This window comes from Dermacentor variabilis, chromosome 7, assembly GCF_050947875.1.
Source record: "Dermacentor variabilis isolate Ectoservices chromosome 7, ASM5094787v1, whole genome shotgun sequence".
Lineage (NCBI taxonomy): Eukaryota > Metazoa > Arthropoda > Arachnida > Ixodida > Ixodidae > Dermacentor > Dermacentor variabilis.
This window is the reverse complement of record NC_134574.1, coordinates 1,878,191-1,896,323: the sequence shown is the minus strand read 5'-3', so window position 1 is coordinate 1,896,323 and position 18,133 is coordinate 1,878,191. Positions and strand designations below refer to the sequence as shown.

The window sequence follows — 18,133 nt, the reverse complement described above, 5'->3', positions numbered from 1 at the left end:
ATTTATTGTTTTGCTTTAGTGTCCCTTTAATACATGACCCTCATGTGGTTGGCATCACAGAGACATAGTTACAACGCGACATTAAAAATGAAGAAGTTTTCCTTAATTCTTTTCGTCATACATAATGACAGGAGAACAAGGGGTAGTAGCATTGCCTTGTTAATCAAGAACTCAATTAAGTACGAACCAGTTCCTGTCATTGAGGATCTCGAGAGCATATGGTGCAAATTATTCATAGATAGATTCGTTTTAATAATTGGTGTTATTTCTCATGCCCCTGGCAGCTCCTCAGAGTTTCTTCAAAAGCTTGATGATTACATTGTAAGCATAACTAACAAACGTAGTAGGTTAATACTAAGGGGCGATTTTAACCTGCCTGGTGTTAAATGAAACGCACGCATATCAACTACTGTTGATAGGCTACATGCGGACTGTATGTTGGAAATAATGGCAAAACATAGTCTAATTGAAGTGGTAAATGAACCAACGCGAATACAGGGCCAATGCCGCTCAATACTTGATCTGATATTTTTATGGGATGACCACTTTAATTGCCAAATCGATGTAGAAAATTGAATATTGGACCGTAAAACCATAGGCGCCACCCTTAGGATAGACGATAAGGATTTTGCGAAACATTGTAATATGCATGTGCTAAATTTTCGAAGGGCAGATGACACATCAATCCTCAATCATCTAGAGATAGTCCTTGACACGATATCTGAGGAAAATGATGTGCAGCGTCTTTGGACGTATTTTAAGTCAACAGTCGGAGGTAGCATACCACCGTCAAACCTGTACCTGTCAAACGGAAACACGTAGAAGAGGCAAGCCCGTGGATCACTAGAACCGTTGTTCACTTGAAATGCCGAGTAATGCATGCTCGGCAGGCAACGCCAAGAAACCCTGACATGATATCTGTTCTTAACGGGCATGTTCGAACTGAATTAAATACAGCCAGGGCAACTTTCATTTCAACTGCTTTGACCAATTACATGCTAATAGCCCGGACAGATGACTGGTTCAAGACCAGCAATAACTGCAGTTTGCGTGAATGATAGCACTTGGAGCAAGCCAGACCGCATGGCAAAGGAATTCATTAATTGCTTCTGCTCAGTGTTCTCGTCTGGTCAAATCAACCCCCGATACAGGAATCATGGGACACCTGCGGAGACGAAATTCAAATTTCGGAGGGAGGAGTATTAGAGCTCCTATTGAAACTAAATTCTAAGAAGCCATCAGGGCCAGATGACATACCAAATGAATTTCTGAAACGCTATAGTGACGAAAAAATTTTTAGGGCATCATTAGACACCGGTACTTTACCTGATGGCTGGCTAAATGGGCAGGGTAGTGCCAACATTCAAAGAAGGAGACAGATTCAACGTGAACAATTACCGTCCTATTTCTATTACTATGTACTGTTTGTAAATTGTTGGAACACACCTTTCGCAAGTGTATAACACACGGAAATTTAAAAAATCTTTTGTGCTAAACAACATGGATTTCGAAGGCGCCTCTCCACATTGACCCAGCTGTTTGAGACAGTTGAATTCTTTGCGTTAGCCATAAACAACAAAGAAGACATAGATGTCATAGCCTTAGATTTTTCTAAGGCATTTGACAGGGTTTGCCGTGCAAAACTCGTGCACAAGCTGTATGACACTGGTCTTAGTCCAAAAATAGTAAGATGGGTTCAGGCTAATTTAAAGAATCGACAACAGTTCGTAGGAATTTATAATGAGCTGTCGGAATCATTGCCGGTTACGTCCAGCGTTCCTCAGGTGTCGGTCTTGGGGCAGACACTGTTTCTGATATTATCATCATCAGCCTGTCTATGCCCACTGCAGGGCAAAGGCCTCTCCCATACTTCTCCAACTACCCCGGTCATGTGCTAATTGTGGCCATGTTGTCCTTGCAAACATCATCTCATCTGCCCACCTAACTTTCTGCCGCCACCTGCTACGCTTCCCTTCCCTTGGAATCCAGTCCGTAACCCTTAATGACCATTGGTTATCTTCCCTCCTCATTACATGTCCTGCCCATGCCCCATTTATTTTTCTTGATTTCAACTAAGATGTCATTAACTCACATTTGTTCCGCTCACCCAATCTGCTTTTTTCTTATCCCTTGAAGTTACACCCATCATTCTTCTTTCCATAGCTCGTTGCGTCGTCCTCAATTTAAGTAGAACCCTTTTCGTAAGCCTCGAGGTTCCTGCCCCATAGGTGAGTACTGGTAAGACACAGCTATTATATACTTTTCTCTTCTGTTTTCTTTTTGAATGAAATGAACACTACCCTTACTATTCAAACTGGATTAAGTTGTTTTTTTTTAATTTTTTAACATGCTTACTAGAGAGTGACACCATTGGGCGACATGATGTACGGAGCCCATCTTGACATAAAACAAAGTTCTGTGTAACTCAGGAAACATTTCAAAGGGACTCAGGGAAAACCTGGAAAACTCAGGGAATTTGGAAATGTCAACTTGGTAGACACCCTGTGCCGCTAATGTCCCAAAGCGCAGTATCAAGCACTACAGGCAGCACGTGTTATGTTTTGGAATCTTCACCGAAGATTGCTTGTGATGACGTCACATGGACCAACGGCTTGAGCCCACCAATCGGAGGCACGTCTATGGGGCAGATAGATGGGCTGAAGCGCGCATTAACCGCCAAGCTGGGCCGCATAAGTGTTCGTGACCACAGAAGCCTCAAGAAATAAGGCTACTAAATATAAATTTCTTGTGAAAGCAGACGATGGCTATTACCTTTGTAGGACGGTGCGCTGTTGCCGAAAGGTATTGAAAAACTAGAAAGAATTCAAAGGTTAGCCGCTTGCTTCATATATAAATGCTTCAAACAGTGTGATTCCCCAACCAGTATGCTGGAAACTGCAAACTAATAACCACTAGCTTGCCGAAGAAAAACTGCCAGATTAAATTTATTTCGCCAGCTTTACGATGGGAAACTAGGAATAAAACCACACGACTATATTATTAAGGACACATCTCGAATTTCTTGCTCCTAACACAGCCAGTATAATAAGTATATAAATATATTGCTATATATAAGTATATTATATTGTAGTATTAAGTATATTAAGTCTGCTGCTGCTTCTGGGATTTTGTGCAAACTTAGCTATGCCTACCTGTGCTGAACTTGCAGATTGCATAGAAGTCTTGGAAAAAATTCTTCAGAACAAAATTGCTAAAGTTGTTGATGAAGTTGTTTCTTGTGCTGATACAAGGATGGTTACTATCCCAAGCCCATTGACTGATAATATGTGGAAAGAAATTGACGAGTTCCAAATCAATGTGAATTTCCTTAATGAAACAGTAGAGAAGCTGAAATCTGAACATGAATATTTGTTAGCTGAAAACAAGACTTTGAGTGCCTGGAATTCTGAACTTAGAAAAAGAATTGCTGGGATGGAACAATACTCTCACAAAAATAATTTAAAAATGAAGTGTGTTCCGTGCACAGAGGGTGAAAGTTGTTCAGCTAACTTTAGCAAGTTTAGCATTGGTGACTAAATTCGATGCCCCATTTGTGACACTGACGTAGACATAGTTCATAGTGTTCCTTTAAGCTCGAATTCGAAATACTTGATAGCACGTTTCCATTCCCAAATAAAGAAGGCTGAGTTCATGGGCAAGGCACAAAGGACACAACTGCAGACTAACGACTTTGGCTTTTCAGGAAATGATGTTCAGCCCGTGCATGTGCACGATCACTTGACCCAGCAGAATGAAAAGATTTTATCAGTGACCCTAAAACTGAAAAAACAAAGAAAAAGGCAATTTTTATAGACGGATGACTGTTTCATCGAGGCATGTAAAACGTGACAGCCGTGCCTTCCGAATTCGAAATGAAGCTGACCTAAGCATCTCTTTGAACTAATCTTATCTGATATCCTGTCATCACAATGCCTTATATCGATTCTAATAACTTTCATTCTGTATCATCTCAAACTTAAACTCTGTCATCCACTTCAACACGCGCAGCCTCCGCAAACGTTTTGATGATTTCCTGGCTCTTTTTTGTTCCCTTCGCTTCCCTTTTTCGATAATCCGCATTTCTGAGACTTGGCTTATCGATTCCGATGAAAACTTGTTTTGCTTTCCAAATTACAATGCAGAATATCACCACCCATGTGTCCTCGTGTCAAGGATTTCTAACTACTTCCTTAATTGTACTCAGACTGTATCTATTTCAGGCGTGCTTTCTGACACCAAGACAACCAACATAGGGGTCCCTCATAGAGGGCCACATGGAGGGCCACATAAGCCCTCTTCTATTCCTCTACATGTATAACCTATGAGACTGTATTCACCACACACAGAATCCTTACTTTGCGCTGATGACACCACCATTTTCACTTCAGGTGACTCCATTTCAAGCTTAACTTCCCAGCTAAACAGTGATCTGCAGAGCGTTACTATTTGGTGCCATAAAAATAAGCTTGTTATTATTCTATCTAAGACAAAGTACGTTGTTTTCAGTTCTAGGTCTAAAAAGCAGTGTGTCTTACTCCCGGTGTATGTCAATAACTATGCAATATACCCATCTAATCAATGCACATTTCTCGGTATCGAACTTGACTGTTTGTTAAACTTTAACATGCACATTAATCAAATAAAAAGGAAAACTGCTTACGGCATTCGTGTTCTCAAAGCTCGTCAATATTTCGCGCTCCGTATTCTAACTTCTTTCTATTTTGCATTTATTCATAGTCAATTAACTTATTCTACCGAGTCGTGGGGCCTTACACATAAAACTTACTTATGCCCTCTTGAACATATCCAAAAACAGCCACTCTGTATAGTAACCAATAGCGTATATCTCACTAATTCGGCTCCACTATTTTCCTTATTAAATATTCTTCGTATTTCAAATATTATTTTCTTTAATTTATTCATTGTGGCCTACCGCATCGTGTGTAATCCAAGTCTTCTTTATGTTATAGGAAAGAAATTTACGACTAACTCTAATAATACACGTTTTTCCCACAATAATAAATTTATTGCCTAAGACTCGCACCAATTATGGGAAAAATACCACAAGTTTCAGTACCATCAAACTGTGGAATAGTTGGAGGCTAAAACCTCATCCTCATTAATTGTTTTGAAATGTTCAGTTCGCCTGTTCATGACTGGTCGATTTATATGACGATCGTTGTCGTTACTTTTCTCCTCTCCAGTGCATTTTGTGTATACTTATTTATGTTCATTCAGTTACTTCATGTCGTGTGATTTATTAGTGTTTGATGTTTTTTTGCATATGTGACTCTTCATTATCCCTTCACTTATTTACTCACTTATTCGCATATGTTCTTCAATTTTGATTAGTTGTTTTGTTTGTTAGTCCCTATGCTGATTCTGTTTGCTTGTATTGTATGTGTGCATTTCACTAATTGCTTCTGTTATTTTGTTTTATGTTTATGCATATTTTAACAAGAGGTCCCATTGCAGTGTTCACATTAAGGGACCTCTTTCTGTATACCTTTGTCCATATGTAACTCCCTCAATGTAACGTTCAATAAACTCAAACTCAAAGCCAATATTTGCATGAAAAACTTCTTTAAATACTCATTTTTCCAAAAAACAATCAATGATTGGAATGCCCTGCCCGGAAATTCCAACTGGTCACAGCCAACCACTTGATGTATTTTGTTGACTCTTGCTTTTCGTGACCCTTGTATATCTTTGTATGTTCGCTTTTGGTTGTACAGTCGATCCCGGATATATTGAACCCGGTTATGTCAAATTATTGCCTATATCGAACAGTTGAAAAATCCCTTTGGGAATCCCATGCAAAAGTATAGCGCTTATGTTCGCGTAAATAGAACTCTCGTGCACCGGCGTATCGATGTATCGAACTCCATGCTAAGCTGTGCCCCGGCAAGTGCGCTTCTCCCGCCATATCCCACCCCTGCAAGTACGCTCCTCCCATCGCACCCCACCTCCGCCAGTACGCTTCTCCTCACGAAGCTCTCGCGATGTTCCCGCAATCTCACGCGCGCCGCCTCGCACTCTAAGAAAGGAGCTTGTGGGTAAAAGGCACGTGACGAGGAGCACTTGGAGTGCGATTGGGTGTGAAAAGGACACAGAAGGGAGAAACCACGCTGACCGCAGGTGCCTGTTTCCTGTGTTTTGGTTGGCTGACACCGCTGGCGCAGCGAGACGAACGAGGTCAGTGCAGCTTGGGCTTGTGGTAGTGTGGAGATGTGGAGCGGTGCGTATTTTGATTCGCTTTGTTCCTTTAATTCACGAGGCCAACACGAAGGCTTGAGACTTGTGTGGTGCAATTCGTTTTTCTTTCCGCTTTTGGCACGTGTTCTGGAGCCATGGCCGGGAAAATACGCAAGAATTTGGATTTTTCAACAAAGGCAGACATCATTCAATGGGTGGAGGCCGGCGAGAAAAAGTCGTCGGTTGCCGCGGTGTTCGGAATTCCTCGCAACACCCTGAGGCATTCCTGGCAACAGCACGCGATTTTGTCAGCGCTGATGACGGCGTGCAAGCTGTAGCGGAATCACGCTGATGCGGAGATTGTGGGTGACGAGGATGCAGACTAGAGCAGCGGCGAAGGTTCCGACAAAGAGGACCAACCACTATGCACTGCAGCTGAACTTGCATCAGCTTTCAGCGTCATCCGCCGCTGTTGTGGCACAATGGAAGGAGCTGGCTTTTCTCATTTGGACACTGTCAACATGCTTGAGGACAACTTAATGAACTTGATGGTGCAGAAGAAAAAGCAAGCAAAGGTCACAGATTTTTTTCTTCCAAAATAAAGTGCTCTGGTCATCGGGCTGTGTTTTTGTTTTTTTACGCGCCTTGGAGGCACAGATCGGTAAGTTCCCGTTAATCACGACATCAGGAAACTGCCTTGAGATGTGTGGAGTTGTTAGAAAAGCTTTTGACATGCATATTTTATATTTCGAATTATCGATATATCGAATTATTTCGCGATCCCCTTTGAGTTCGATATATCCAGAATTGACTGTATTTGCTCATGAGCGCCCTCCTGCTTGGACAGATGTCCGCAGTATTGTGAAAATAAGGAAGGAGCACTCTTGTTTGTTCGAGCTTGGCCACACAAAGCAAAGAGAGTAAAGATGAAAGAGAGAGCAAATGATGAAAAAGACGCGACAGAGGGTAAAGCCATCCTGGAGAAAGCACACTGACGACAGAAGCTCCCGCACCTCTGTAAAGGAGGCACGCTTTCGCAAAGATATCGAAAGATGTGAAGGAAAAAAGACCTTGTATAAACACACATCAGATGGCAGAAACACATTAGAGTGGTGCATTACGGTTCGAGTATTTTAACAAAGAATCGCCATCGTAATGATGCAAGTGTCCTCCCTGTGCAGGTGCAGATGAGCATCTGCAAACGGACGCTCCGCATGCCAAAACCACATCCATGAAGGGGCGCATTCCACAGCACACTAGCAAAAATCCAGACTGAGAAAACCGATAGAGAAAAGAAAGTACGCTTCTATACCAGTACAGTAGAATCAACTCTGAGCTTGCCAACTTTGTGTTAGTGCGCAGTGCATTTACATGGCAGGACAGGAAAATTGAAATGTACCAGTGACATTGAAAGAATTAAATAACAGCAGATGCTTTGCACGTCTTCGCCATGTGAAAATATGTTTTCTTTCCATTAATAAATATGAATATTGAGTTTGATGCTGAACAGCACATTAAAATTAGAAGATGTGATGTGCTAGGCTTGGTTCAAGTTTGCGTTTCTAGATTAGCAGGCCTTTCTCTACATTGCATGATTGTTTTTGCAGTGGAAGCGGGTCGACTTCAGGCAGCTCCATGTGCATAACTGGGACACGTGCGTGGCCAAGTTAAAGCATATGCAGACCGAAGAGCTCGTAAGTTACGCCATGAATTTGTACTCTACCATTTGAGCATCGCACGCGTAATGCGAAGGTTGTAGGATCGTTCCCCACCTGCGGCAAGTTTTTTTTTTTTCATCCACTTTCATTTCTATTAAATTATCAATCTTTTATTTCATTTATTAAGCACAAGTAATTTCCCCTGTGTTGTCCATGGTGCCAGTGTTTGTTGGCTTCTTATGATATGTATATTTATGTACTTTTGAAACACAGGTATGCTATGCATTTTACCTCGTCAGTGAAAAACATCTTCTCGGCTAGTTTGTGTTCAGGTGTGTTATGATTAAATGCTGCAGCACTGGAAAAGACAGAATTCAGGACAGGAAGGAAGTGGAAGTTGCAGAAGAGGATCTTTTGCTCCATGTTTTGTGTGCTGTCTTGTTTTGTGCTCCAGCATGTAATTGTGAACTACCAACTGGCAACAACCCAGACAATACATTCTGGCAGTGCTAGATGTTGCCGAGTGTTACAGAAGCACAAAAGAGGAGTCCTGCTGCAGTACACCTCATACATAACTCGTTCTGATGGTGACAATACATTTTTCAGTAAAAGCTTGTTAATTGCTACAAAAATTCGAATTATACAAAATTCAAACTAATGAAAGTCAGAGAAATAATAGCACGGTTAAAGCGCGTATCTAGCCCGATGTAGCCGGAGTGTGCGTGCGCACACACTACGTCACGTTGGCAAGAACAATGTCTACTGGGAGCGAGGACTTACGGAGTCACCATGTTGGAAGCGCCTCGCTTGCTCAGTATGAGGGATAACGGGATGCGCTCGTCATAGGTTTAGCTGTCAGCACTCAATAAGAACACCACGCAGAAGCTTTCCTGGACATTTCTGTAAGTTCTCTCGAAACAAAGGAAGTTTTTATTGACAAAATAATAATCTTGTGCAAATAGAAATCACAGAATGGTTTACAGGCACCATATTCTTGCCAAATACGTGCAGTAAACATGTTCCTATGGTGGGCTGTCGGTATAGCCAAATGCAGTGATCGCACATGTTCACGGCGCATCTAGTGCGCATCTACATGCATGTCCATGCACATTGTTTTACTTTCGCTGCGAGCACGTTTTTGCACCATACCATGAGCTTTTGGCCTCAGCATATGAGCATTTGACAGTACAAAAGCAACCATTGTTGCGTGGACATTATCAGAGCTGTCCAAAAAATAATTATAGCTAGGGGCTTTGACACCTACGACGCCAACTTGTGATGTCCCATCGCAATGATTCAATATTTTTATTTCTTTTCTTCTAAAGTCTTGGATCTTTCAATATAGTTGTTTCTCAAGTTGTGTCGCACTGTATGTTTATCGGTCTTGTCAGTGAGCAATTTGCTGCTTCTTTTTCTTAATCCAATACCTTTCATTGTTTGGTGCTACACAAGCATAAGCATATGGCATGCCTTTCTACAGCGAAGCTGTATATGGCTAGAGTTTCATGCATTTTTGTTCTTTGGGAACAAAAGCTATCATCATTAATGGCTCATACCCACATAAGCATTCATACTCCTGTAAGCAAGCAAAAAATGCAATGGCTCATAGCCCCGTAAGGTAGAGGCTACAAGTACTCAGCAAAGTGAAGCGAACAGTGCCTAAATTCTTTCTAATCATGCATACAACATACAGATGATGATGAAGCAACATTTACTGGGCCTGAAATAAATCGGTGGTGCAAGGCACCAGACGGGGTGGTTCCCTAGTTACAGGACCCATATGTTCCCAGCAGCTCCTGGCCCCTGTCCATCAGTGCGAGCTGGATCGGTAGGGCGGGGCTGGATAACAAGGTCTCCCATCGTCAAGGGGTTGATGATTGGGGGTGTTGGTGGGAAGGGGAGGAGGCGGGTCTTGAGTTCTGTGCACTCTGCCAAGATGTGGGGCAGGGTGCCCTTTTCCCTTCTGCAAAAAGGACAAAGCATATCATATTCCGCAGGGTACATGCGGTTCATCAGTACGGGATGCGCAAGCGATCCCGCCTGCGCTCGACGCAGGATCGTCTGTTGTTGCTTGGTGAGTTTGGGGTGCGGTTCTGGCAGTCTGCACTTCTCCTCTCGGTACATCCGGGTAATGTCCCGAAAGCTGGTAACCGGGTGCAGTAGCTCTTCTGGCTCGGGCTCGGTCCGGATTGACATTTCTCAGGCATGGTAGTCGACGATGGTGTTGCCTGCTACCTGCGAGTGAGCCGGGACCCACACAAGCTCCATGGCTCTTCCCGGAGGCTTGTGCTTGGCTAGAATGGCTCGGGCCGCAGAGGAGATTACCCCCCTGTGGAAGCTTCTGTAGGCTGTCTTTGAGTCGGTGACTATGGTGTCCACGCTCAGCTGTGTGAGTGCAAGGGCCACGGCCGCTTCTTTGGAAACTGCGGGGTCTGCTGTCTTCAGGGATGCACTGACGATCAGCCTGTCTTTTGATGTAACCACCACCGCTGCACGGTCACTGTGTTTTCAGACCGAGGCGTCCACGTAGAGGACCCCGGGGTTCTCTTCCAGCTTCCGGGCTAGGGCTTTGGCTCTCGCGGTGTGCCTCTCGTCGTCCTTGCCCGGCGTCATGTTCCGGTAAAGGGGTTTGGTCTGAATGATCATTTTCCTGTCTTCCGGAAGGGCCGTCTTGATAGGTACTGGCTCGATCTGCCATCCTATCTTGCGTGGGACTGCTCGTCCATGTTCCATGTGACTGACCCGGATTCTCTGCTTAGAGAGGTGGGCTTCGATGACCTCCTCCACCGTGTTGTGGGCACCCATGTCTAGCAGTTTTCGCATGGACGAGTATATGGGCATGCCCAGTGCTTGTTTCGTTGCCTGACAAAGCATTGTGTTTAGGGTGTCCCTATTTGCCTTCGTCAGCTGGAAATACGGGGCGGAGTAGCTAACCTGTGACACGACGAACGCGCATACCAGGCGCATGGCATCGTCCTCTTTAAGGCCTCGATTTCTGTTAGATAGTATCTGTCCGGCTGTAGTCTTGATCTTTGTGATGGCAGCCTGTGCCTTCCCGTCGCTCTGAAGTAGTAGGCCAAGAATCCTAATCTGCTGTGTTGGCTTGATGCTCGTTCTGGCGATGGTGGTAATCACGTTCGGTGGCAGCTCCTTCTTGGATTTTCCCGGTTGGATCATGAGCAGCTCTGATTTCCGGGGAACGCAGCTCAGTCCGCACGACTCTACGTACTCGTGCATGGTCGTTGCTGCCCACTGTAAGACTTCCTCCATCCAGGCATCGGATCCGGCTCGGGCCATCCACACCGTAATATCGTCGGCGTAGAATGTGTGGTCAATGCCTTCGATTTGCTTGAGTAGATCAGGCAGGGGCAGCAGGGCCAGATTAAAGAGCAGGGGTGACAAGACCGATCCCTGAGGGGTGCCCATATCACCAAGCTCGACAGGGTCCAACTTCTCCTCCCCTATCCTGATGGTCGCCGTTCGGTTTGACAGAAAATCTTTTATGTAGCCAAATGTCTTTCAGCCACACCGGGTCTTGTTTAGATTCTGCAACACGCTCGCATGGGACACGTCAAATGCTCCCTTCAGATCGAGGGCGAGTATCCCGCACGGCGCTTGCCTCGTTGCCAGCTTGACGACTAGTTCGTGGAGTTAGATCATCACGTCTTAGGTGCTGAGATGTTGCCTGAAGCCGTAAATCGTCTCTGGAATCTGATCCGTTTCTTCGAGGTGCTTCTGCAGCCGGTGAAGGACCATATGCTCCATCACCTTCCCCACGCAGGATGTGAGGGAGACGGGCCGCATGTTGTCTATTGTGAGGACCTTGCCGGGCTTTGGAATGAAGCGTACCTCGGCGTCCTTCAATTCCTTCGGCAACTGCGAGCTCTCCCAGGCTTCGTTAATGTGCTCTTGGAGGCCGCGGACCGCTCTACCGCTCATGTTACCGAGTAATTTGTAAGTTCTGGCGTCCCTGCCGGGTGCACTTCTCTTGTTACTGTCATCTATCTCTGTCCACAGTTCCGTCATGGTAAACAACTGGTCCAGTTTTTCGTTGTCGGGTCCTTTGTACTTCTCGGGCATCGGGTACTGGCCCTTCTATGTCTTTAGGTACTTGGCCTTCAGGTTTTCCAGGAGCCTGTGGCCGTCTCCCTTCTACGTGTTCAATACTTTGGTGAGGTTGCGATTGGTCACAGTTTTGCTACCCAGCGGGCCGATCAGATGCCTCAAGAGACACCACGTCTTCTATGTCGAGAGCTTGCCCTGTAGGCCGTCACAGGTCTTCAGCCAATTTTCCTTACATAGTTTGGCCGGGTGCTCGGCGATCTGTTTGTTCAAGACTGCTATGCGCTTGGCCAGCTTTCCATTGTGTCTCTGACGTTTCCACCGCCGCATTAACGAGTGTCGGGCCACCCACATGGGGGTCAGTCTGGCGTCCACGTACGGTGTCTGTGACATCGTTGCGATTTCTTGGCTAAATTTATTGAGGGCCTTCTTCTGGTCCCTCACCCATTCAGTGTAGTAGGTCCTTTGTGTTTCAGCTTGTCCCAATTCTTCCTCGGCACCTCCTCTTGTTCTTGGGTAAACTTTCTCATCTTGTCCCAATCCGTGATCCGCGCCATCCCCAGCACAGCCCGATATTGGGAGCCTCGGATCGTGATGCCGATCACGCTGTGGTCAGACCCCAGGTCCACTTCTTCGCTTCTCCAGGAGACGTCTAGTGTGCCCAATAACCACGACAGGTCTGGCGTGGTGTCCCTTGCGGCACTGTTGCCTCTTCTGGTGGTTACGTCCAGCTCGTTCAGGAGGGCCATCTCGTGATCCTCCATTGCTTTGGCCAATTCTTTTCCTCTCTTGGACTGAAACTTACAGCCCCACGTTGTGTGAGGGGCGTTAAAGTCGCCAAGGATCAGGAACGGCCTGGTCCCCGCCAACCCTTTCGCCTAGCTCACGATGCGGTCAAATTCGTACTGCCGTTGTGACGGCCGGCAGTACGCGCTCATTACAAATAAATTGCCTGAGCTGCCAATTTCTCTCACATGAATATCGACCAGCGTATGCTCGCACCCACCCTGTGCCATGACATGTTGAGTTGCCGCCACGTTGCTGCAGACGAGCACCGCCGTCCCGTTCTCCGTGGGGTCCGTGTAAGTGACGTACCCTGGGAGTCTTGGTTTCCTGTTTGTTTCTTGTAGAACAATTACATCGGGCTTGTTTTCTTGCTCGTCAATGTGTAATAATAGTTCCGCTTCTTTGTTGCAAATCCCACGACAGTTCCATCGATAAATTACGGTGGTATCCCCTCCCCGCCCTTGGTTTTCTTCGCGTGCTTCTTACTTGGCTTCTGCATCATGCTTTCCAAACATCTCAAGTTGATTGCACTTTTGTGTGATCGCACCTTTGATTTTTTCGGATCGGTCCTTTTTCAGGAACGCGAAGCGGTTCTTCACCGATGTTGAGGCTACTTTTGGCGCTAGGCGCTTGTGCTTCACTGATGGCGTGTGAGGCCGACTCTTGACAGCCTCGAGTCAGGCGTCCATTTTGTCTAGCCTTTCATTAATTTGGAAAATTGTGGCCAAAGTGGCTGCCAGCTCTCCTCGCGGGATCTGTGTCATTGCCGTGGTCGTGGTCTTTGCGGTCACCGCTTCCTCTCCGCTCGCGGGGCTCATTTCGGCATCCATCGCCTCTTGATTACTTGATGCACGTTGCGTGGCCCCAGCCTCTCCCGCCGCCCACCCTAGGTGGGGCAAGGGGGAGTCCCTCCGTGGCAACCTGCGCAAGCCTGTGGCGTTGTTTCCTGCCATGCTGTTGTTTTGGGGGCTTGCATTTTCCGAGCTGCCGTTATTCGCCAGCGTTCCAATCTTATTCATAAGCGCCCGTATTAGGGCTTTCTGCTCCTGGATCGGAGCGTTTTGGCGCTCTATGATCCTCTTAAGTTCTATCACTTCACTACTGTCCTTTTGCAGATTCGCTTGTGAGTTAAGTGGTTGGGAAGGGGTGAGCGATGGGAATTCGGTGTCGCTGGTTCGAGCGACAGGAGACCTGCTGGTCCAGCCCACCTTTGTGGGCTGGACCAGCAGGTCTCCAGTTGTCAGCAGGGACCAGCAGGCGTCCAGTTGACTCGCTCCGGGACCTCGAAGTGGCCCCGAATCTCGAATTGGTAGGGGAGCACAAGCAGTGGTTGCCGCCGCCGTTGCGACCCCCGGATGGTTTCTTCAATCGGGCGCGACTCTCGCACCCGTTTCCGCCGCCACTGTTGTTGCTGCTGTGGCCTGGCACGTGTGACTGGCCCTGTTGTTTGGATGCACTATGGTGGGGTCCGCCTGCAGGACCTCTCTTGTCTCGGTTCCTTCTCCTGGCGTCTTCTTCCTCTGCTCGGCGCCGTTCCCAGCGTCGCCGGCGGACGAAGTAGGGCATCTTGAAGCGGGCTTTGCAGGCCTTGTCCATGGTCAGGTGTTTGCCTCTGCACGGGCCACACTTGGGGACACATCTGTGGTCTCCGGCGGGGTTGTAAATTCCGCACCCTTGGCAGATCGTGTTCGAAGGATCCGGGCACATGTCCATTCTGTGGCCCACTCTTCCTCACGTATAGCATATGTCGATTTGTTTTCTGTGCAATGTGCACTCTGTGAGCATGTTACTGTATCTCACCTAATTGGGTACTTTGTGCCCTTCGAAAGCAATGACGACTGATCGGGTCTTACCTATTCGGTTTGCCTGTAGGGCCGTTGGGTTATGCTTGTGCACAACATTGTCCTGAATCTCCTAGGTTGTATCCTCGAGCGAGATGCCCCTTATGACGCCCTTCACCATGTCGGGGGGGGGCCGCTTCGTAGGTACTTATTTCGTGTGCCATGCCGCGTGTGTTGATACTTCCTACTGCAGCGTATCGGTCGGCGTGCTCTCTCTTGGAGGTTCTCACCACTACAATATTTTGCTGTAGGTTGGGGCACATGACGTCTTCACTTGCTTCATTGGCGGGGATCTGTGCCACCGCCGTAATTGCAGGACTTAGTTCAATGCGCATCACGTCGCTCACGTGGAGCCCGCCTCGCTGTCGGAACACCATCTTTATGTCGCCGCGCGGCAAATCTGGCATGCACGCGCCTCAACAATTTGCCCTTGTTTATACGTTTCGCCCTTGAGTGACGTGTATCACTGCCAGTGGCGCCACCGCCGAGGTTGTATCTCTGAGTGTTGACATCAGCCGTGGCCTTGGCGCCATCTTGGCTCGTTTGAAGTACGGGATTTAGAGGGCGGCAGAAAGTTAGGTGGGCGGATGAGATTAAGAAGTTTGCAGGGACAACATGGCCACAATTAGTACATGACTGGGGTAGTTGGAGTAGTATGGGAGAGGCCTTTGCCCTGCAGTGGGCATAACCAGGATGATGGTGATGATGATGATGATGATTTAGACCTATCTTGCCCATGCCTTTGTGCCTGACTCTCTCACGCAGTTTTCCAGCCTTGCGATCTTGTGCACTGGTACGGCAAAATTTCGATGCCGTCCACCTCTACACGCATAGTGGTAATCATCTTAGGTCAGTGCTCACTTGCGTAATCACCGATGATTCGATGTTCCACTGGCGGCTTCACCGAGGCTCGGGCTGGGCCTACCACTTCGCCGGCCAAGGCCGAAGTCGACGTTAGGTCCAGTGGCGGACACTCCTTTCGGCACACAAAAGTCCTTTAAATTCGGAAAAACGGTCCCCTACCTCGGAATTTAGGTTCCTGATGGTCCACACAACTTCATGCATCCGGTCGATTCACTTTCATAAAGGTGCGACTCAAAAATCCGGCAGTTCAAAGCAAAAACATTGAGCCCAGTTGAGATGCATCCGCTCGCTCCCTTCATCGTCTTCGTACAACATTAAGAACAGTGTGTTGGAAACTCATCATCAATTAATGGCTCATACCCCTGTGAGCAATGGTTCATACCCTCGTAAGCAAGCAAAAAATGCAATGACTCATAGTCCCGTAAGGTTCATGGCTACTCACTTTGCATGAATTCATTGCGATGACGCTACTGCTGTTGTCATTGTTGGTGATTTCAATGTGGACATGTCAGTACCGAAAAGGGAGCGGTTTATGCGTTGTGAAGATCGGCCTGCAGGGGTACTGCTCTGCAAAGCTATTTCAGCCCGCTGCACGTGTTTCGATCGACCCGAGGTGGGGCGCCCTTCAGAGGACCAGCGAGGACAGCGCTAACCAACCATGAACTTACTTCAGAGAGCTGCGGACTACGGCAGCAAGAAGAGTCCCTCCCCCCCACCCCCACCCCCCAAAAAAAGAAGGGTGCTTTGCGGTGCGGGGGCCGCAGGATTCATCACAGTCTGCTGACACATGTGGCGACTGCAGGAGAAAGGCAGCTCTGGAATTTAGAGGTGCCGGCTGGGGTCGTACGTGACCATCTGGCTACGGGGACGCAAGACAATGGACACCACGATGGCCGCGTTGCGAAGGTCAGCTCCGAGTGCTGCGAAGGTCGTCTGCCCTCATGGGGGGCAGTAAAAGTGCGTACGTGTGTGTGTGAGCCCTCCTCCTCCCAAAAGGCAAGTAGTCTATGATGACGTCGAACGGAGTGTTTATATGCAGCTGTTTGTCGCTGCTACAGTGTGCTCATCGTCGTGCTCGTGCTCGTCAATGTACTCGTGAGCTGTGTGCTCATAAGCTGTGTGCTGTATGCTCGTCTTGCGTGCTCCATTTGGGAGCCACGCTTAGACTGTCGAATGTATCTCTTCTTTAATATGTAAATAGTGTAAATAAACCCTGTTCACCTAGTTCCTCCCAAGTTCCTCTCTACGACCTTCAACCCTTACAAATAGTGACATCGGCGAGATCGTCCGACAACTTTTACAACTGTATGCCAGCGGTGGGATCGTCCGACAAATCTTACAGCGTTTGCAAGGTTTACATGTCCCTTAGTGGACACAGGAGCTGATTACTCCGTCATGAGTGGACCCATCGCCGCCCACTTGAAGAAAGTTATGGGAAGGCCCTCAAATTCGGACCGCTGGAGGACACCTCATCACGCCGACCAGAATCTGCACGGCAAGAATTACCGTTCATGACCGGACTTACCGTGCCACCTTCGTTATCCTCCAGCAGTGTTCACGAGACGTCATTCTCGGCATGGACTTCCTGAACCAACATGGTGGAATCATTGACCTGAAGTTGAAGTAAATAATGCTGAGGGAAGATCGTGCAATACCGCCGGAGAGCTCTTGTAGTCTCCATGCCTTAAGCGTGCTTGAAAGTCAAGTCAGCATCCCACTTGCTCCAGCATTGTCATTTCCGTCGGCGCCAAAACACCTGCCAACGTAAAAGGCGTCATCGAGGGTGACCAACGTCTATTGTTGAAATTTGCGTCGCAAGAGGGATCGCTCGACTGCATGGAGGAAAAACTAAAGTGTTGCTGACAAACTTCAGCCAGGAGTTCAAACACATCAACAAGGGCACTATGATCGCGTACATTGAGGAAATTTTGGAAACCAGTAACGTGTTTGTCCTCTCGGATTCTGTCGCACGTTGTACCCCGACGACCATAATTCCCGAACCAGACTTCAACATAAATCCAAGTCTCCCCATGATTAAGCAGCAACAGCTCAGAAGTCTGCTCCAACGATACAAAGGCTGTTTTTCGACGTCATCGATGATTCGACAAACACCAGTCACAAAGCATCACATGATCACTGAAGAGTGTGCTCGACTACTCCACCAGAGCCCTTAACGAGTTTCGACGCGAGAACGTCAAGCTATAAGAGAACAAATCGATGAAATGCTGCGCGACGACATCATACAGCCATCAAAAAGCCAGGGGGCATCTCCTGTAGTCTTGGTGAAGAAAAAGGACGGAACCCTACGTTTCTGTGTCGATTATCATCGACTTAAGAAGATCACCAAGAAGGATGCACACCCCCTTCCACGGATAGACGCATTAGATCGGCTCTGCAACACAAAATACTTCTCGTCGATGAATCTCAAGTCTGGCTACTGGCAAATAGAAGTCAACGAGAGAGATCGCGAAAAGACCGCCTTCATCGCACCAGATTGCCTCTACGAGTTCAAGGTCATGACATTCGGACTGCTCGGTGCCTGCAACGTTGCAGCGCGTCATCGACACTGTGTTAGCAGGATTGAAGTGGCAGACCTGTCATGTTTACTTGGAGGACGTCGTCGTCTTCGCCGGAAATTTTGACAATCACCTTAGGTGGCTTGGGACAGTACTAGAGGCCATCAAGTCATCAGGGCTCACTCTGAAGCCAGAGAAGTGCCGCTTCGCT

At 47.2% G+C, this 18,133-nt stretch overlaps 1 protein-coding gene across 7 annotated transcripts in view; it reads left to right on the top strand.

Annotated features, from left to right (window-relative positions):
- The window catches only part of LOC142587282 (uncharacterized), a 378,424-nt gene that overhangs the window by 240,382 nt on the left and 119,909 nt on the right, over positions 1–18,133 (top strand). For 6 of the 7 annotated variants that reach the window (XM_075698154.1, XM_075698153.1, XM_075698158.1 and 3 more), the window contains exon 13: positions 7,803–7,889. The exons of the other annotated variant lie outside the window; for it this stretch is intronic. In XM_075698154.1, the coding sequence (XP_075554269.1) occupies positions 7,803–7,889 (87 nt within the window). The remainder of the gene's footprint in view (positions 1–7,802; positions 7,890–18,133) is intronic. 7 annotated transcript variants of the gene reach the window in all.